Source organism: Saccopteryx bilineata, chromosome 3 (assembly GCF_036850765.1).
Source record: "Saccopteryx bilineata isolate mSacBil1 chromosome 3, mSacBil1_pri_phased_curated, whole genome shotgun sequence".
NCBI classification, from domain to species: Eukaryota; Metazoa; Chordata; class Mammalia; order Chiroptera; family Emballonuridae; genus Saccopteryx; species Saccopteryx bilineata.
The window spans coordinates 238,474,288-238,495,969 of NC_089492.1; the positions used below are offsets into that span (position 1 = coordinate 238,474,288).

The 21,682-nt window shown below is 36.8% G+C and overlaps 2 protein-coding genes across 10 annotated transcripts in view; one reads left to right on the top strand and one right to left on the bottom strand.

The window, feature by feature from the left end:
- ITGB3BP (integrin subunit beta 3 binding protein) overlaps positions 1 to 21,682 on the top strand; it is a 58,658-nt gene that overhangs the window by 33,611 nt on the left and 3,365 nt on the right. For all 3 annotated transcript variants that reach the window (XM_066269002.1, XM_066269003.1, XM_066269004.1), the window contains 4 exons: positions 5,062 to 5,140; positions 6,610 to 6,703; positions 7,699 to 7,758; positions 15,494 to 15,544. In XM_066269002.1, the coding sequence (XP_066125099.1) occupies positions 5,062 to 5,140; positions 6,610 to 6,703; positions 7,699 to 7,758; positions 15,494 to 15,543 (283 nt within the window). In that variant the 3' untranslated portion in view covers position 15,544. The remainder of the gene's footprint in view (positions 1 to 5,061; positions 5,141 to 6,609; positions 6,704 to 7,698; positions 7,759 to 15,493; positions 15,545 to 21,682) is intronic.
- The window catches only part of ALG6 (ALG6 alpha-1,3-glucosyltransferase), a 60,674-nt gene continuing 52,445 nt past the window's right edge, over positions 13,454 to 21,682 (bottom strand). For all 7 annotated transcript variants that reach the window (XM_066268995.1, XM_066268997.1, XM_066268994.1 and 4 more), the window contains one exon: positions 13,454 to 13,526. In XM_066268995.1, the coding sequence (XP_066125092.1) occupies positions 13,476 to 13,526 (51 nt within the window). In that variant the 3' untranslated portion in view covers positions 13,454 to 13,475. The remainder of the gene's footprint in view (positions 13,527 to 21,682) is intronic.

The window sequence follows — 21,682 nt, forward strand, 5'->3', positions numbered from 1 at the left end:
AAAGAATAGTTTTAGTATCAGTGAGCTTTCAAATACCAGTTGGAAAAGAAGAAATAAAATTATCTCTATTTGTAGAGGACATAATCCTATATATAGAAAATCCCAAAGATTTACAACAAGCTACTAGAGATAATAAACTAACAAAATTACAGGTTACAAGATCAACACACAAAATCAATTGTGTTTCTATACACCTGTAGTGAAAAGTTTGAAAAGGAAATTAAGGAAGCAATTCCATTTACATAGCATCCAAAAGAATAGACTACTGGAATAAATGTAACTAAAAAGATGAAAGACTTATACACTGAAATTATAAAGCATTGCTGAAATTGTAGAAGATCTAAATAAATGGAAAGACATTTTCTGTTCATGGATAGGAACATTTAATATTGTTTAGGTGTTTACTGACAGAGAATTCAGTCTCATTCAAGGAGGACCAAGATTTCAAATTCCTCAAGTTGTACTATAATGATCTTTGGCCAAAAGATAGGATTTGATCAAATATTAAAATGGAGGTCATGAAACTGGTAGCAGTCACTGAATATCTGGATGCATTCATTACCCATCAAGATCTGCACAGTTCACAAAGGTGATTATAAGATGAAGGATTTGATCTGGTTTAGTCTAGCCTGAGGCAAATCTGTTCCAGAAAGGAGTGTTGCACAGACATTGCTGGTTCAGTCCTCAGTCAGGGCACATACAGGAACAGCTCAATGTTCCTGTCTCTCTCTCTCTCTCTCTCTCTCCCCCTGCTTCTCTCTAAAAAATAAAACTTAAAAAAAAAAAAAGGAATAGTGTTCTATAAAATATGAATGGCACCCACTGATGATACTTTCACTTACTAACTTGAAAGAGGGAGTAAGAGTAACTTTGACATTTTGTAACACAATGGAATTGAGAAATGTATTCTGTGGGCAGAAATAAAAGATTGTTGGTTCTCAGAAGTATGTGAATTAGTGAAGGAAAATCTGGATGATTTTAAAGACCGTGCAACTCTAAGCAAATAATACAGTCTGAGAGTCGCAGAATAGAATTTGCACCCCAAGTTCAAATGATAGGAGAATGCTATCAACAGCAGTAAAATCCAGTCTTTAGCACAAGTGAGATTGAATGTGAGAATTGCCAATTTGTCTAGGATGAAGACAGTAGCAACCATACTTCCCCCAAAAGCTGCTCAGCAAGCACTTTAGCTCCAAAGATTATGAAGGCTTCTCCACTGGGTCAGAGGATGTAGAAAAGGAGAATGTACTTCCTGAACTTCTCAGCATTTAACAGTTGGATGACTGTTATAAAATCATTCCATGAGTTTGGTTGCCATTGAGATAGAAGAACAGTTGATTTAATCTAGGAAGAAGTAAAAGAAGAAGAAAGGAAATTAAAATAAAAATGAGTCTGACAGGTATTGGCGCAGTGGACAGCGTATCAACCTGGGACACTGAGGTCGCCAGTTCGAAACCCCAGGCTTGCCCAGTCAAGGCACATATGAGAAACAATCAGTGAACAACTAAAGTGAAACAACTACAGGTTGATGCATCTTTCTCTCTCTGTCTTTCTCTTCCCTCCTTCCCACCCTCCTCCCTTCTCTAAAAATCAATAAATAAAATATTTTAAATAAAAATGAGAAGAGCAATGGTGTGTCCATTAGTCCACTTGGTCCTTCAGTGGAAACACATTTTCTTTCAAAAGCAGCTTAGGCATGTGAAGGATATCTTGAAAACAGTTTTTGCAGATCTCTACTGTTGTCAAAGCATTGTGTTTAACTGAGACCCTCAGTAACTATCTAAACTTAGGAGAAAGAATTACTAATAGGTCCTTTGTGGATGCTACATTGCACAGCTCCTGGGGTCACTATTCACATCTAACTCTATCTAAACAGAGCCCCTTGGAGTCATTCCAGATGGCAAGCCTGCAGGACCAGCCCACCCCACACAGTTCTCTGAGGGTGAACAGGGAGCACCAGCAGTTCCTTAAGTGTGGGAAGACAGTGTGGAAAGGCCCTGCCATTCTAGTCCTCCCGGGAAAGGGATGCAGGATACAGAACATTTGGGATTCCTTCTAATAGCAGAGTAGCTTACTTGCCTCAGCTTTGCACCCGAGGCACTTAGTAGGCTTAGGTCTACTGTCCTGCGAGCTGGAGGTTCCTAGCCCTGGGTTGGAGTCGCTGGAGTCCTCTTATTCCTACAGGCTTTAGCAACTCAATGAGAGGAAGTGGGATTCCTTCATGACACTCTCAGAATCAGGTTCCAGTGGTAAGCAGTGGGGCTGCAGACAGATGACTGAACTGAAAATACATAATAATAAAGGAAAAAACTTTAAGAAAAAAAATACCAATAATTCCATTATCCTTACATAATACTTAGTTTTTGCATAATGCTGTCTCTCTGTACCTTTCTTGCATACTTAGATATATACTTTACTTAATTGAAACATAATGTGCATATTCATTATGTGTGAACATTTACTATATCATTTGTCTTATTTTTTAATAGCACACAAACATTAATGGGTAACACTGATGGGATTTTGAAAAGTGTTTAATTTTTAGTTTCTCTCCTAAAATTGGTAGTATAGATTTGTGATCTCTGAGACAGTAGTTGTTAGCCAACCACACAGGACTAATGAGCATTTGAAATGTGACTAGTCTGAAATGAGATGTGTTATGAGTGTAAAGTAATAACTGGATTTTGAAAAAACATATATCTCATGAATGATTTTCATATTGATTAAATGTGGACATGATAATACTTTAATATATTGGGTTAAATAAAATATATTACTAAAATTAAGTTCACCTGTTTCTTTTTAGTTCTTTTAATGTGACTACTAGAATTTTTTAATTTTTTTTTTTTTTTGTGGCAGAGACAGAGTCAGAGAGAGGGACAGATAGGGACGGACAAACAGGAAGGGAGAGATGAGAAACATCAATTCTTCATTGCAGCTCCTTAGTTGTTCATTGATTGATTTCTCATATGTGCCCTGACTGGCGGCTACAGCAGACAGGTGACCCCTTGCTCGAGCCAGTGACCTTGGGCTCAAGCTGGTGAGCTTTGCTCAAACCAGATGAGCCCAAGCTCAAGCTAGCAACCTCGGGGTCTCGAACCTGGGTCTTTCACATCCCAGTCCGACGCTCTATCCACTGCACCACCCCTAGTCAGGTTAGAAAATTTTTAATTATATATATGTCTTGTGTTTTATTTCTATTAAACTGCACTGGACTAGATGATCATAGATAGCTATGAGATCTTAAGATTCAGAAAGAAATTGAAACTGCAACAATAGGGAATGGTCAAATCATCTTTGGTATGTTTAATAGGTACATTATTATGCAGCCTTTAAAATTATAGACATGGATAGTAAGCCAAAAAATATAGATATAAAGTTATATTAAGGGAAGAAAGTATGATATAAAGTAATAGAAATGTTAAAAAAGAAAAGAAAGAAGAAAAACCCTAAGAGAATTTTTCCAGAATGCTAAAATGCCAGCTAGAGATATGTTTAGGTGGTAGGGTTACAAGTGAAATTTTCAAATTTGAGAGTGCCTTTGTATTATTTTTTTTTCTTTTAAATGAGAGGAAGGGAGATAATGAGACAGACTCCTGCTGTGGGATTCACTGGGCAACTCTGTCTGCTTGAATCAACTGAGCTATTTTTAGTTCCTGAGGCTGCTGTGCTCAGACCAGCCTAGCCATCCTCAGTGCCAGGAGCCAGCACTCAAACCAATCAAGCTGCAACCTGCAGGAGAAGAAAAGGGAGAGGGAGAGAAGCAGATGGTTGCTCCTCTTGTGTGCCCTGACCAGGAATCAAACCAGGACATCCATACGTCAGGATGATGCTCTGTCCACTGAGCAAACCAGCCAGGGCTGCCTTTGTATCTTTCTCACATTGGAATATACTATTAAAGCCATAAAACTAACTTTCTTGATTTTTTTTGTGTGTGTGTGATAGAGACAGGGACAGATAGGGACAGACAGGAAGGGAGAGAGATGAGAAGCATAAGTTCTTCGTTGTGGCTCCTTAGTTGTTCATTGATTGCTTTCTCATATGTGCCTTGACCAGCGGGGGTGGGGGCTACAGCAGAGCAAGTGACCTTTGGGCTCAAGCCAGTGACTATGGGGTCATGTCTGTGATCCTACGCTCAAGCCAGCGACCCTGCGCTCAAGCTGGTGACCTCAGGGTTTCAAACCTGGGTCCTCTGCGTCCCAGTCCGATGCTCTATCCACTGCGCCACCACCTGGTCAGGCAAAACTGTTTTATTTTAAAAAATCATAGGGTAGCACTAATTCATAGACTTAGATCTAGATAAATGAGATGATGGTATATAATGTTCTCAAAGTGGTATTATGGAGAAAGGAACAAGTCATCTACATCCTGTGGATGTTATACATCTGACTGAAAGTAACCTCACAGGTTGATCTAAGCATGAATTCCTAACTGGCAGGTCATGATGCATTGTCATGCCCCAGGACTGTACCTTCTTTAGTAAAAGGTTTTTAAACAAGCCCTGTTTTTTATTCTTGTGTTATCTAAGCTAACACACCTTTGAACTATCCTAAGTAATTCTCTGTCCCAGACTCCGTGAGGGCATAACCTACCCACAAGGGAGCACGTAATCTCAACTATCCTATGCTTTGCATTTTCCCACCTTTATGTAATCTTTACGTTCCCTCCTTAATTCCAAATATATAAGAGAAGCAGCAAAATTGTCATTCCCAGGGAGCATTTGAGTTTATGCTTCTTGACTTGTTGCCAGTTTGGCTCAAATAAACTCTAAAAAAATCTGTATAGGCTTGGACATTTCTTAGATCTACAATCTTTTCTCCTACTGCTCAGTGGAAATGAGAAAAAGTGAAACTCCAAAAACCACAAGATGGCTAATAATACATACTGCTTTTGTAAAAGAATAAAGAATGGAGGAGTATTTACATCTCTAACCACTTTGAAACAGGTAAAGAAAAGGAATAGAAAACTGAATGTAAAATCCTTTAAAAAGAATTAAAGTTCTGAAAATGACTTGTTTAAATTCTTGATCTTGCTAAATATTGTATTTTTCTTTACTCATAGATTAATGGCGTTGTTCTCTAAAGTTGAGAAATCATCAGAAGAAATCAAGGAAATAATGCAAAGTTTAAGTATTATACAGGTTTGCTTTTTTGGCATATAATTTTTTTTGATACAATTAGAAATGGGATTGTTTTCTTGGTTTTCCTTTCTGATAGTTCATTATTGGTGTATGAAAATGAAGTTGGTTTCTGGATATTTATTCTGTATCCTGCTTCTTTACCAAATTCATTTATCAGTTCTGGTAGTTCTTTTGGTGGAATCTTCAGAGTTCTCTATATATAGTATTATGTCATCTGCAAATAATGACAGTTACTTCTTCCTCTCCATTTTGAATGCCTTTTGTTTCTTTTTCTAGTTTGATTGCTGTGGGTAGGACTTCTAGTAAGTAGTACGTTGAATAAGAGTGGTGAGCAGACACCCCTGTCTTGTTCCCTCATCTTAAGGGAAATACTTTTAGTTTTTGCCCTTTGAGTAAGATGTTGGCTGTGGGTTTGTCATAGATGACCTTTATTGTTGAAGTACGGTCCTTCTTTTCCCACTTTGCTGAGTTTCTATTATTAATGGGTGCTGGATTTTATCAAATGCTTTTTCTACATCTATTGATACTATTGTGTGTTTTTTATTCTTCATTTTGTTTATGTGGTGTATCACATTTATTGATTTGCAGATATTGTGTCAACCTGCATCCTCAAAATAAATCCCACTCGGTCATAGTGTATGATCTTTTAAATGTATTGCTGGGTCCAGTTTGCTAATATTTTTTGAGAATTTTTGCATCTAAGTTCATCAGGAATATTGGCCTATAATTTTCTTTCTTTGTAGTATCTTTATCTGGTTTTGGAATCAGTACAATGCTGGCCTCATAAAATGAGCTTGGGAGTCTTCCCTCCTCTTGAATTTTTTGTAATAGTTTAGAAAGGATACATGCTAGTTCTTCTTTGAATGTTTGATAAAATTCTCCCATGAAGCCATCAGTCCAGGACTTTTGTTTTTTGGGAGTTTTTTTGATTACTGCTTCAGTTTTATTAGTTGTATCTGTTTATTCAGACTCTCTGATGCTTCCTGGTTCAGTGTTGGATGATGGTATGTGTCTAAGAATGTATTCATTTTGTCCACATTGTCAAATCTGTTGACATATGTGGCATATATTGTATATTTCTACTACCTCATTTGAAAAAGAAGAATAGGAGAGAGGCCCCAGATTGAAGAATCCAATCCAGGAAAGAGTTTGCAGGGGATATGTTTAATTTACTTTTTATGGGAATTTCTTTTCTTATGTAAACATTAATAAATCATAATATTTTAGTAATGTATAGTTTTTCACATTTAAAAGTAAATTTGTAGATTATGTTTTGTCTTTTTAGTCAATAAATTATTTTTATTCGAGCATTTTAAGGCTCACAATAGTTGACGTACCAGAAAATGTTAAATTTCCTACCATAGAGTTTAGGTTTTTAAGATGAAGGAAACAGTATTTTTATTAGATTTATAAGTAATAATATCTTTGAAGATAACTTACTAAACTCATTTAAAATGACTTTCTTTTAGGCTTTGGAGGGCAGTAAAAAGCTTGAAAATCTCATTGGTGTCCCTTATGGATTATGTTTCTTAGAAAGAGAAATGCAGAAAACGAAAAAACTAAGTAAGAAGACCTTTTAACTTTAAAATGGTATCTCTCCATTCCTTGTTTGTAAATTTAAATGTTATATTTTAATGTTGTCAACTTTAGAGATAAGCCTATTAATTTTTACCAAATTTGCCTGACCTGTGGTGGCACAGTGGATAAAGCGTCGACCTGGAATGCCGAGGTCACCGGTTTGAAACCCTGGGCTTCAAACCCAAGGCACAAGTTGATGCTTCCTGCTCCTCCCCCCCCCCTTTCTTTCTCTCTCTCTCTTCTCTAAAATGAATAAATAAAAATTTTAAAAAACGAAAATTTTTTTACCAAATTTAAGTTTGATATATATATGTCTAGCTCACTCCTGGATATGAGAGAGAAGTATTATTTAAAGCATAAGCCATATATCTTTTCTAGGAGATGTTATTTCAGGGGTTCCTCTTGAATGTAAAGGGGAAGAATATACCTTCAAAACTGGAGCACCTTTATGTAGTGCTCATTCTTTAAATAAGATATGTTATTTTGTACTTTATACCTATACATATATATTACTTAGAATAGTTTTTTATTTTTTTCATAAAGTTGTTTATTACAAGATGAGAAATTATTCACATTCCACATTAGTCCTTACTTATGTATGTATGTATGTATTTATTTTAAGTGAGAGTAGGGTATATAGTGTGGCGTACTCCCACATGCCTCTACCAGGATCCACCTGGCAACCCCATCTAGAGCCAGTGCTTGAGTACTGAGCTATTTTTCTTGCCTGAGGCTGATGTGCTCCAACAGAGCTATCCTCACCACCCGGTGCTATGCTCAAACCAATCAAGCCACTGGCTGCAGGAGGGAAAGTGGAAGAGAAGGAGGAGAGGGAAGAGGGGAGAAGCAGATGGTCACTTCTGTGTGCCCTGACTGGGAATCGAACCTGGGACGTTCGTATGCCAGGCTGACGCTCTATCCACTGAACCACCAGCCATAGCCTCCATGTTAATTAACATGAGATTTATTTTTTCTTCTAGTGACAAAAGCAGCAAAACAAAAACTGTTTGAAAAGAATAATTCAGAACTTCCTAACAAAGGTAAATTGTGTTTTAATTTATAATATAAAGATATCCTTTTATTCCATTTTACCATTTAAAACCAGATATTATGAGTCTCTTAATATATATACTCTTAAAAGACTAGGAATCTTGCCTGACCAGGTGGCGGCGCAGTGGATAGAGTGTAGGACTGGGATGCAGAGGACCCAGGTTCGAGACCCTGAGGCCGCCAGCTTGAGCGCGGGCTCATCTGGTTTGAGCAAAGCTCACCAGCTTGAACTCAAGGTCGCTGGCCCCAGCAAGGGGTTACTTGGTCTGCTGAAGGCCCACGGTCAAGGCACATATGAGAAAGCAATCAATGAACAACTAAGGTGTTGCAACGCGCAATGAAAAACTAATGATTGATGCTTCTCATCTCTCTCCGTTCCTGTCTGTCCCTGTCTATCCCTCTCTCTGATTCTCTGTCTCTGTAAAAAATAAATAATAATTAAAAAAAAAAAAAGACTAGGAATCTTGTTTGAAAATTTTTTATTACATTTAGCAGAAGACCATGTCTGATGAGCTCAACTTCGCTGATGATTGAACTTTTAAAATATCCTTTGAAATACAAATTTCAGAACAAGATTTAATTTTTTTAGTTTTATTAAAAGTTCTTTTTTAGAATCTAGATAAATGCGGCAACAATACATTAATATACAGAAGTTTTTAATGGTAAATTAGGAGACACAAAGCATAAAATTACTTAGTACCAGTGTTCTGAAAACCTTCAGATCATATGGTGGACCTACTGTTAAGTCTTATGATGCCTCTGAGCATCATAGTATGGGTAACTAAATTAGCAAGTTGTAAGTTCCCTTAACACATGCACATCCATACCTCAGTAAGCAAAATAATCATGGACTGTAAAATATTTAGACCAACTTGAGGCATTATTTTAATATTACTGACATGAATACCACTTAGCAATCTTTGCAGACAGAGAGAGGCCTTGAAATGGGTAACTGTGTTTTATAGCCTTATCATTTTTGAGTACCAATGACTACCATTTTTTATGGAGGACCAATAATTACTAAGATTATTACTAGGATCAGAAGATCTTTACAGCAACTCTGCAAGATAACTCTTATTACTGCCATTATAGCTAAGGAACAAGGACAGAAAATGTTTAAGTAACTTGCCCAAAGACACTGCTACTTAAGTGTCAGAGAACGGATTCCAACAAAAGACCAATCTGACCTCAAAAAGTATTTTTATTTTCCTTGACTGGTGGTGGCACAGTGGATAAAGCATCCACCTGGAATGCTGAGGTCACAGGTTTGAAACCCAAGGTTGCTGGTTTGAGCACGGGATTACTGACAAGATTTTAAGGTTGTGGACTTGAGCCTGAGGTCACTGGTCAGATCCCCGGTCAAGGCACATATGAGAAGCAATCAGTGAATAAGTGGAGCGACGAGTTGATGCTTCCGTCCTTTTCTTTCTCTCTCTTTACTTTCCTCCCTACTTCCCTCCCCCTCTCTCAAAAAAAATAAAATTTTAGGATTTTTTCATTATTTCATGTTTGCTTATTCCTAAAACAAATCAAATCGTCTGATAATCATCCCAACTTTCTGATTCAAACATGAGGCATAACTGAAACTGATTCAATCAATTATGTTAGACTTTGTTTAGACTTTTTAACAGCTGGTGATGAGTTTGCAGTTGAAAGTGCTAGGATTCCTGCCCTGGCCACATAGTTTGGTTGGTTGGAGCATCGTCCCAACATGCAGAGATTATGGATTTGGTCCCCGTCGGGGCACCTACAGAAAAAGATCGATATTTCTACCTCTCTGTCTCTCTCCCTTCTTCTTTCTCTAAAATCAACCAGTAATCTTTATTTTTAAGTGCTAGAATGCCATGCTGGTCAGTTCCAAAAGCCACTAAGTCATGGCAGGCCAGCACCATTGCAAGTCTCTTCCAAACTCATGTGTCACAGGAGCTGAGCAGACTTTCTGAGCTATTTATTCAACCAGCTAATTTCCATTGTGATCCTTGAAGGTAAAAAACAAACAAACAAACATGAGGCCCTGGCCAGTTGGCTCAGCGGTAGAGCGTCGGCCTGGCGTGCGGGGGACCCAGGTTCGATTCCCGGCCAGGGCACATAGAAGAAGCGCCCATTTACTTCTCCACCCTCCCCCCCCCTCCTTCCTCTCTGTCTCTCTCTTCCCCTCCCGCAGCCAAGGCTCCATTGGAGCAAAGATGGCCCGGGCGCTGGGGATGGCTCCTTGGCCTCTGCCCCAGGCGCTAGAGTGGCTCTGGCCACAGCAGAGCGACGCCCCGGAGGGGCAGAGCATCGCCCCTGGTGGGCGTGCCAGGTGGATCCCGGTCGGGCGCATGCAGGAATCTGTCTGTCTCTCCCTGTTTCCAGCTTCAGAAAAATACAAAAAAAAAAAAAAAAAAAAGAAAAAACAAACAAACATGAAAGTAGCCCTTAGAAAAGGCTTGATATTTCTTCTTGCCTGTGCTGTATAACTTGAGATATAGGTTTCAGTCTGTCCAAACTTGACAAGTTTTAGAGGATTGTAATGGGAAATTGGGATGTTTATTATTTCCCAGTTAGAGGAAATCTTGAATCTATAAATTCTATGCCAACTGTGTGATTTTCTTTTAAATCTATAATTTCCTAGGACTAATTGGAATTAGGCTTTACATAGTTGGCTTTTGCCAAAAGTTTTGAGAAATGAGGTAGTGAAAATTGGTAGAACAAATAAGTGAGCTGTCACTGCTAAAAATTAATGGGGAAAATTTCCAAAACTATTGTTTCCTAAACATTTATTAAGACATTAGTTTCTTCTTCTATGTATTAAAATAGTTCTTGCCTTTCAGTTATCCAGTATATACTGATTCTGTGTGTGTTTATGCATGATCGGTTTTAAATCTACTTTCTAATGTTTTAGCATTAGAACTGACTTGCCCCTTAGGAAAGTCCCTAAGGTTTTCCTTAGGACTAAGTAGTTTCATGCATATAGAGAATTGTATCACTAAATCATGTTTTAAAATTTCTAATAAGCATTGTGGTTTAAATGAAAATTGAGTTACCATATACATAATATATGTTACATATTAACATATGTTATATATACTGGAATACATGTCATCTTCTATTTCTTTTTTTGGCAAGAGCTACATTAACTCTATATTTCCTGAGGTTTTCAAATCTTGATTACCTTTTTAACTATTTGAAGTAATGCCTGAAAAATAGATTGAAACTTTTTTTATATAATTTGAGTTTGAGCTATACATTTTTAGTGGGTGCTTTTCCCTCTTCCTCTAGTTCCTAATATTTGCCTTGTTTTTGGCAGTTTTTGTTTGGGGTTTTGTTTTGTTTTTTGGTTAAGATGTACAATGCATACACATATATATGTAAACTTTTTTACTAAGTTAGCAACTTTAACTCCCCTCTATTCATACCTTCATTTTAAAATGACTTTTTTTCCCCAACATCTCAAACTATTGTAGTTTCTTTATAAGTTCCTTATTTGGTGATCTGACCTTCACCTTTTTATAGAAATTTCTACTTTTTTCTTTTAGTATGCTGCTACTCAGAATTGTCTAAATTTAAAAATGTTTTGGGAGACCTGGCCAGGTAGCTCAGGTGGCTAGAGTGTCATCCCAACATGCCAAGGTTTCGGGTTCAATTCCTGGCACATACAAGAATCAACCAAAGACTGCATAAATAAATGGAACAACAAATATCTATCTCTCTCCCTCTTCCCTTCCCTCTCTCTTTCTTCTTCTCTCTCAAATCAATCAGTAAATAAAAAAGTTTTGGGAATCTTCATAATATTAGAAATTACATAGATGGGAATTAATAATATAAAAACCAACCCTATTATATGTATTAGGTTTCTATTATTAGGTAATTATGAAATAAGAATAAACAAATCACTTGTTTCACTATTAAAAGAATGTCCTCAGGTTCTTATCAAGATTTCCTAGAATAGTTAAAGTAGACAATACCAGAATTCCAACTCTTATGCTGTATTTGCCCCTTCAAGTTGGTCCCTTAGTTGTGTGTGTGTGTATATATATATATTTTTTAATTTATTTATTCATTTTTTTTTTAGAGAGGAGGAAGGGATTGGGAGAGAGAGAGAGAGAGAAAGGGGGAGGAGCAGGAAGCATCAACTCCCATATGTGCCTTGACCAGATAAGCCTGGGGTTTCAAACCGGCGACCTCAGAGTTCCAGGTTGACACTTTATGCACTGCGCCACCCCAGGCCAGGCCCCTTAGTTGTATATTTTTATAATTGCATTGCTAGCTTGTTTAGCACCGTTGCAGCCTTAGGAGTCTACTTGTAAAATAATAATCTAGTGTTTTAAATAAATAGACATTTGACACACATTCTTAAGGCTTTATATAACTTATTAAAAAAAATTTAAGGCTCACTGAGATTTTTATAGTTGTCAGAAGAACTGAACCTTGCAAATGAGGGAATGTCTTTCTTGTTAGAGTATATCAATAAAAGAGGGTTTCCTCTGTTAACTGCATATTTCTTAAACAAAGGAAGGCTTCTTTCTTTTTTAAGTTACTTAGGAAATAAACCTAACTTCACTTTCCTTAATAATATTGGCTTTATGACTATTACAAAAATAATGAAATGAAAGGTTCTTTTTCTATTATATTTGGATGTGAATTTTCATAATTATTTTTAATTTGTTATGCCGAACATTTAAAACATATGACCATTCAGTGGGTTGATAGAGATGGAATGTCACATTATCATCACATGGGAAGGCATGAAATTTATTTACTTTACATAATCAACCTCAACTTAAAACAACTTGATACAGATATTCTTAAGTCAATAGATGGCATTATATGGTGCTTAAGATTTTTATTTTTTCTGGAGTTTAGTAGAAAATACCATCATTGTTTGTCTGTGACTAGTACTTCCAGTAAACAAAATGTTTTTGAAAAGAATGTAAGCAAATTGTAGAGCAGTTGCCAAGATATGAAATCTAGACACTTAGCTTCAGTCCAAAACATATTTTATCATTATTGAGAATAATTGTGTAGGTTGTAGTATGCATATTTTAAATGAAATGTTAACCATCTGAACTTTACATTGTTCAAAAAAGTTGTTTCAGCTGTTTATAATACAAAATATTTCAGAATTGCTGTCTCTAGCCTTAAAAAGAAAAGCATAGACTATGTTTCTGTTTTCTTTAGCTAACTTTCTATCTTATATTGTAAAATTCATCTTGGTTATAGGATTTTTAAGTTTTCAGATTGCAGGACAAATATGAAACTCTTTCTGTCCTAAGACTATAAAATAGTTTGGTACTGCCTTTTTATTCTAACCACTCACTGAAGTATTTTTCAACTTAAAAATATGTTGTTCTTTCCCCTAAGCGGTCTTAAAATACTATTCATCTTATCAGCTAAATAATTTTACTCCTAGAAGACACCTACCCTTTTAGTTTTTCTTTTATATCTTAACATTAAACAATATCTTTTTTCAAGCAAATGCTTCAGTTTTAAAAGCACTAAGGTTTGAAGTTTACACATTAAGAGTTTTAGGAGAAACAACAAAAATTCCTCCTCTGCTTTAACATTCTAAGTTTATCTGGAGATTTTAAAAATGAAGGTTACAGTTTTGGTCACACAAATCTACATTAATGTACAAGCATGGTCCTCAGTTTTTTATAAGCGTTCAGCTTCATGAATATTGTACATGCGTCATACCTTTCCTCTAAATAATGTTAATGCTCTTGTTTTACATTTTCGTCGCTGTTTTGGGGATACATTTCAACTTCTTGAGATTTGTCTAGGATTTAAGGAAAAACAAACTGCTTTATTTTCAAAGCCTTCTAAGGAATTTTTTCCATGGTTTAAATTTTTTATACTTTACTAGAAGTATGATAATTTTTATCTTTTAAGTAATCAGTAAAAAAAAAAAAGTAAACCATAGACTTGAACTCATTTAATAGCAATTATGTGTTTAAGAGGTATAAATAACTTGCTACCAGACATTACAAATATCCAGGTGCTCTGTATGTGCTGATGACAACAAAATTGAAACGAAAGACTGTAATAATTCTGACTGGTTTTCTCTGCAGAAGATATTGATTATTTGTGTGTGGTGAGAGATTTGGAAAATTCAATTAAAGGAGTTGTGCAAAGGTTTCATAAATTTTCTTTCTACAGCGTGTACACAGACATTGTTGCGTATTAAATCAATGCAGCACTTCACAATATATTTTCTTTGAAACATAAAAATAAATAACATTTAAACAGTTCTGCTTACTACAGAAACAAATTTTATTTTCTGTGAAGCATTTAGTCATGTGCTATCACTGACTCATACACATTTGCCAGCTGTAACAAATTTTATAGACATTTTCTCCAGAGACATATCTCACATACTATGAATTTTTAAATGAGCGAATGGTGAAGAAGGGATGTCAGCAATATAAAAATTGATCAGCTAAAAGATAAAAGCATAAGTAAAGAGATTTGTATGGTAGTCTTAATAGGTTTTATTAAATAAAAATACTATAAAAAGACAGTAATGAACAGACTGAAGACTAACTGTTCTTGAGGTGGAGAAAAATTATTCTGGCACATTTAGTAGAAATTGGTTTTATATCACCTGACAGGTGAACACTTTTTTTCCATTTTAACTCTTAGAGTAATCAGAAAGTCTCCTCAAAAAAAAGTTTGGTAAATTCTCTAGGCGGTTTATATATTTTAAACATATATACATAATAAAGTAGATATGTATAGTTATATAGCTAACTATATAGTTTATTATATAGCTAATTACCCAGTTTAAAGCAGGACTTGTGTAAAAAGTAAACATTAGATGATTTTTTTCCTTTAGCTCAGACCTCACATAGGAGGAAAGTAGTCATATTCATTCACACTCTTCACACCATATGCTAGAAGCTCTCTCTTTTGGGACTCCAGGCCTCTCTACTTCCGTCTTTACCTGGATTGCTCTTTTTCTCTAATAAACTTCTGCTCATTCTTCAAGGTCAATCTCAGATATCACATCCTCTATGAAACTTTCCCCAGTTCCCTAGGTAAAGCTAAATTGTTTCATCTTCTAGGCTTCTACAACACTTGTCTGAATGTTTATAAATGTATCATGCTTTACTGTAGTATATCATGATTGTCTGGATACAGGGCTTTTTCTGGGCTCCTCCCTGGCAAACAAAAGTCTTCTCTCTCTATTGTAGCCCTGGAGCCTACTATAGAATCCAGAGAGAAGATCACAATGCGTGTTCAGTGAATGAGTAAAAACAAGTGGCCACTCTAAGGATTTTTTAAAAGGAATTTCCTAAATATTTTCAAATACTTACAAATTGCTATTGCCTTACATGCCTCCTTCACTTAATATTTATTGAATACCTACTCTGAGCCACACACTGTTTTAGCACTGGGGACACACTAATGAACAAGACAGACATAGTCCTGCCCTCAGGATTATAGAATCTAGCACAAAGGACAGGTAATTATAATAAACCAGAAGCATACATTATAAGAATAAATTTCTTGTCAGTTTTTATCCTAAATTTAAAAATATACATTCTGAAACAGAATCAGGCAAATAGGTAGGCTGTTGAAACAAGAATTTATAACCCCAAAGCTACTATTTATAGTGTAAAATAAAACTTTATGTTTGGATTCTTTATTTTAATTCCATTTTGATTAAGCATTTATTCTGCATCATATACTGTGACAACTTATGCTGAACTGTTTTCTGAAAAAAATCATTTTTCTTTCATACAGAGTTACATCATCTTGACAGCTATGAATTCCTTAAAGCCATTTTAAATTGAGGTATGTTTCATCTTTCTAATTAAATATAGCCTTGTTAAATTTTACTGTTTTGTTCAGGTGGAAATATTTTATTTACATGATCAAATTTTGTACTCTCTACAAAGAAAAGAGGGCCAGGTGCTTTGGAGTTTTAGTTGAAATTAATTTGTTCTTATAAACAATAAGAAGACAGTGGGACAAGATCTGTAATTTAGAGACTGGTTAAAAAAGAACACTGTTTATCTATTAGACTAGTTTTTAAAGTCACGTTAGTTATGTTTATAAGTATAAAGACCCTTAATTGAATACCTTAATTGAGTAATATAAATAGCTAACTAGATGCTGACGAGGTGGGTTATGGTTTCTATAGGGCACATTTGACTGAACAAGATATGACTGAGCAAGTCTATGAACCTGAAAATGTGCTAAATTGATTAAATAATTTTATATTAATTAGTTGGACCTTTTCTTCAAAACAGTTCCTGTGGATTCAGCAATACAAGTAAAATATGATATATTTATAAATAGCTTATTATAACTTAGCTAGCTAGAAACAGTATGAGTTGTGATATGATATTAGTGTTTACTATACCTGTAACTGAACGTTCACATTAAGAACTAGCATTATCCCAGCCCTGGTCGGGTATCTCTGGTGATAGAGCATCCTCCTGGCGCACGGAGGTCACAGGTGTCACAGGTTTGATCCCCGGTCAGGGCACATATGAGAAGCAACCAAAAAGTATACAACTAAATAGAAAAAGTTGATGCTTCTCTCTCTCTCTCTCCCTCTCTCCCTTCCTCTTTCCCTCCCTCCTTCCCTTCTTCCCTGTCTTCCTCCCTCCCTCTCCCTCTCCTTCCCTCTCCCTTTGTCTCTTCCTCCCTCTCTCACCCTACCTCCCTCTCTCCCTCCCTCCTTTCCTTCCTCCCTCCCTCCCTTCCTCCCTCCCTCCCTCCCTTTCTCCTTCTCTCCCACTCCCTTTTCCCCTCTCTCCCTTCTTCTTTTCTTTCTCTCTCTCAAACCAATGGAAATTAAAAAAAAACAAAACAGCATTATCCCAAACTTAATGGCATCAGTATTAATTTTTTTAGAAGCTACCCAGATGTTGTCTGCTATGTCTCAGAAATATGCATAATGGAAAAATAAAAATTCTATTTTATCCTGAAAACATTTCTTTGGAAATAGCATCTCAAGTGATTAATATTAGCTTCCTAACAAACTAGCTCTTCTGAAAATATTTGCAAAGCATCTTATATAGAAAATTGTCACTTTCATTCATTAAAATGTTCTGTTGTACACAACAAATAGTAGCTTATAATAATAGCTAACATTTATTGAGGACTTTCAGTATGCCTTGCACTGTTGTAAGCACTTTTTACCTATCTCATTTAACCTTCACAACTTATGTAAAGTAAATACAGTTATTGTCTTTATAGGTAAGGAGACTGAGAAACAAAGTTAAGTGCCTTGTTTCAGAATCACCTAAGAGAGCCAGGAGGCTAACCTCAGTAGTGTGCTACTAGTCTGTGCTCATGCCTTCTCTACAGCAGTAATCTGTGAGTGTCAGGTTTCACTACTGGTCAAAGGCGCGCGCGTGCGTCTGTGTGTGTGTGTGTGTGTGTGGTTTAGGTGAGAGGAGGGGAGATACTGAGGCAGACTCCGCATGCACTCCAACTGGAATCCACCTGGCAACCCCATCTGGGGCCAGTGCTCAATTACCAAGCTGTTTTTAGCGCTTGAGGCTTATTTGCTCCGACCAAGCTATCCTCAGCTCCCAAACCATTGAACCACTGGCTGCAGGAGGGGACAAGGGAGAGAAGGGAGTCAAGGGAAGAGGGAAAGAAGCAGATGGTTGCTTCTCCTGTGTGCCCTGACCGGGAATCAAACCCGTCCATATACCAGGCCAGTGCTCTATCCACTGAGGTACTGGCCAGGGCCTGCTCAAAGGTTTTAGATCCTGTTAAATAGTAAGAATGTAATATCTTTACACATGCATGTACATATTCATTATAGAGTTAAATATTTTATAAAATTTCTGATCCATGCAAGTTCCACAGAGAACTGTTGGTTGGTGATCATAAATACATATTCACAGCTACACATTTGGCAAGTGCACGTACACACATGTAATGTATGATTATCTCATTAGTGAACTTTGGGCGGAACTTAAGAGTACTGAGAATAGCTTTGATTTCATTGACTAGCGAAACTCATTACATATTAGAGGTGTTCTCATGGGTCTTTAATTTGAGTAGTACTTTCAAAAAACTTGAAAAAATTAAGATTAACTTACCACTCAACTTCTGTTTCAGTGGGAAACAACAGAGGGAAGTAACAGGGAAATGAAATTTGCATTACCTTTGAAGTATTTCCCTGCGGTTCTTTTGACTGTTTTCTTCTCACTTTGGATATTTTTTTCATGATCTCATCCATTCCCTTGACTTTAGTTCTGATCTTACTGTATATTATTTCCAAATCTTTTTGTGACCCTCCTGGTAGAAACCCATATCTCAGCTGCTGTACTTTGTCCCCCAAGTATTCTGATTTCATAATCCCCCTTAATTGTTCTTTTGTTCCACCTTTCTACGATTTATTCATCTAATCTTAAAGCTTAAAACCGCAAGATTCTGTCTTTTTTATTTGTCCCCACATCCAAACTGCTGCTATGTCATATCACTTCCAAAGTGTTTCTCTTCTCCATGCCTGCTACACTGGTTTTGTCATTGCCTCTCATCTAGATTATCGTCATCCCTGTTTTAGCCGGCCTCTCTGCCCTTTGGTCCCTTGCCTCTCAGCCTGTCCTGCTCCTGGACGGTTTATGCTCCAGAAGTGGTCACTCGACCACATTCACAGAACAACCCAAATTCATACTGACATTCAGGACTTTCCCTAATCTGACCAGTTTGCCTTTCCAATTTGTCCTTGTGCCTCAGTCACTTTAGATAACTTGCCATTCTCCAAACACACTCCTCAGAAAGTCCCTTCCTCATTTCTTTACTGTTGTTCCTGTCACCTCTACTTGGCATACCTTTCTTCCACCACCGTCAAAATTTTGCCCATCTTTCAAAACCTTCTTATAGCTTACCGTACACTGTGCTTCCTCAGAGTCCTCTCCTCCAGGTTCTCTCATTGCTCTTTTTTTGTACATTTTCATAGCTGCCTGACTGGCATGACTAAGGGATTAAACTCCCTGATTCTGTCCTGTGCCCTAGGAACCTCTCCCAGTCATCGTACTCCTAATACCGCTGTGGCCAACTTCTGTCTGCAGATCAGCTCCTGCCCTGTCAGGGGAACCACCCCATACAAGTTCACTCCCAGAGCCTTTAAAAAGTGAAGTCTTTATAAAATAATGTTAGGAGAGACTGCCATGAAGGGAGACAGCAACCCATAGGCCACAGACTGTACGAGGACCAATAAAAGGGTGAACGGGGAGAATAAGAAGCATGATTTTGGCTAGTGTTAATGGGGTATTGCAGGAGGTACTGGGATGCTTTATCTAGAAACAATGAATAAATCACTTGGTTAACAAAAGTATGAGACAGTATAAATACATCACTGCATAATGCCAACCTTTTGAAACCTAGTAATCAAGCTAAGCATACAAGATTTATATAGTACATGAAATAATAATAAAAGGCAAGATATGATAGTAATACAAGTTCAGATCCTTCTTATTTTCATGTTTCTAGGCAACAGCAAATTCAAAAAAAGATTGAGTCCAAAGAGTATCAAAGTATTAATTTGATTAGTGGAGGAATTGATAACCTCCAGGCAGGCTGTCTGGTAAAAGTTTGGGGTCACTGATATGGATTTTGCCTAAGGCAAAAGTGGGACCTCCTTTCTTCCATGCTGACTCTAAATCTTGAACCCTGTCTGCTCTCCTGAACCTGAAGAGAGAGCTGGATCTCTGAGATAGACCCTGTGTCCATGTGCCTCTACAACAGGAAAGACCACAGGCCTGTTTTACAGGTTTTGTTGCAGGTGAGAGATAGAATGGGTTAGTCTCCTTACAGCGTGAAATTAGGAAGCACAAAAGCCCATCAAACTTGAGAGCAGACAGAAAATGGGCAACTAAATAGTAGGGAAGACTGTTATATAAGAGTAGTAACATGTTATATAAGAGTAGTAACATGTCTTATTGGTAGTAAAGTTTGGGACCAATGTTCTTGACGTTGACAAGTCAAATGTGTCACTCCCTGGGGTTTAGATAGCAAGAGTTGATAGAAGGTCCTTTTCAGACTGAGAAGTATAAACATTCCCTTCTAAGTACCAAATGAAGAGAATAAGCAGTACTATAGGAATACACAACAGACAGATTAACTCTGGATGGTGTGGTGAGGTCATTGTTTAACACAGTGGTTCTCAAGTGTACGCCAGGGCACACCAGTGTGCCCTAGAAGATTTCCAGGTGTGCCCTATGGTATTCCAGAGAAATATGTGCCTGTTGGGCACCAAACAGCCAACAGGGTTTTTGGAGTTTAGATTTTGGGGGGACAGAGGTGTGGGGAATTGGCTGTAAACTGACAGTCTGCCCAACCCCCCACCTCACTTGCCTGATTAGGTTGCAAAAGGCTGTTAAGCTGGATTGTTTACACTACCCCCCATGTTCCCCAGAAAGACTGGAGGCAAGTTTCTTCTATCCTTTGGTGTAAAGTTAAGATGATATGCATGGTGGGGGTTTTCTGCACTCAACACAATTAAAAGTAAAAAGAGGAATTTGTCAATGTATTCACGAGGAAATGAGTTTGCCTCTCAAATATATGCCCAAACATTGAAGAAATTGGTAGGACACATCAGGCTCATGTTTCTCATAAACACAAGAATGAAAAAACACATTCGTGCAGGGATCTGCCGAAATGTCTAAATCTTACTAAGAATGTATCTCTGTGTATAAAAAAGATAAATTTTTTTGTCGTTTAATTTTTTAACCCTTTTTTACGAATTCTAAAAAGCGTAACACAAAAATGTTTTTTAATGCCAGAATAAATTTAATTTTGTCATATTTATTTCATTTAATTACCATAAAAGCACACTTGGACTTTATTTTTTTTAATATTTGACTTAATTATTTTAACATATTTCTCAGAAATTTGTATATAGTGTGCCTACAATTATTTGTAGGATTTTAAATGTGCCCCAACTTCAAAAAGCTTGAGAACCACTGGTTTAAGGGTTCATGATTTTAAAATCAGTTCTAGTTATTGCCCTCTTCATTATGTCTGACAGAGGGCTATCCAGACCCTAGTAAGGAAACTTTGCACTTTACTAGGAATTTGGAATTTGAAAAATGAGTAATTTTTGTGGGTTGTATAAACATATTAGGCAGGGAAAACATGAACCAAAAAAAAGGTTGAAAAGCAGATTGATTGGAAGGTAGATTCCAGCCCCATCATTGGCAGCTGCAATCACCAGGCTGCTGAGCTCAGACTTGATTCTTCAGGCAGAAGTGGGCCAGTGATGATTATTAGGGAAGGAGCAGTCCAAAATATGTTTTAGAAAGAATGGCTGTATGGACAATGAATCCTGTAAAAATACTAATAAACTGCATCATTGTTATCTAAATTGCTTTTCATTTGTGTTCCGAGATGGTCATCTCTGGGACCAATATGGCAGTGTAAAGATAATGAACATAGTGCTCCTGCCTACTCTGTGCTATGACATACTGCACATTAATCAAAATATTTATTTTTGATGGATCTTGAATTTGGCTTCAGAATCTTTCTCAACACAATTCATGATCTATTGATGAAACATCTTTACAGGGCTGGCACGGTAGCAGAGAACAGAGTTTGGATGAAATGACCAGCACCAGCTCTCTTACCTGCTTAGCTGTGTGGCCTTAAACAAAATGCTTGGTTTCCTAAACCTTAATTATAAAATGAGACAGATAACATTTACCTGTGGGATTATACAAAAAAATTAGCTGCTTCCCTCACAGTAACTATTTAATAAGTCAGTCTTCCTAGTATTATCATTGGTTCTGATAACTGTATCTGTAACTTATAAGGCTATTAAGTGAACATAGAATGCTTAAATCTAGAGGAATTCAGACCAGACTCAAACAAGAGTTGGCAAAAGTTGGTGGTCGAGTTGGCAACTACCTTCGGATAGGACAAGAACATACGTGGACTCAGGAATAGCAGCTCATGACGCATCACTTC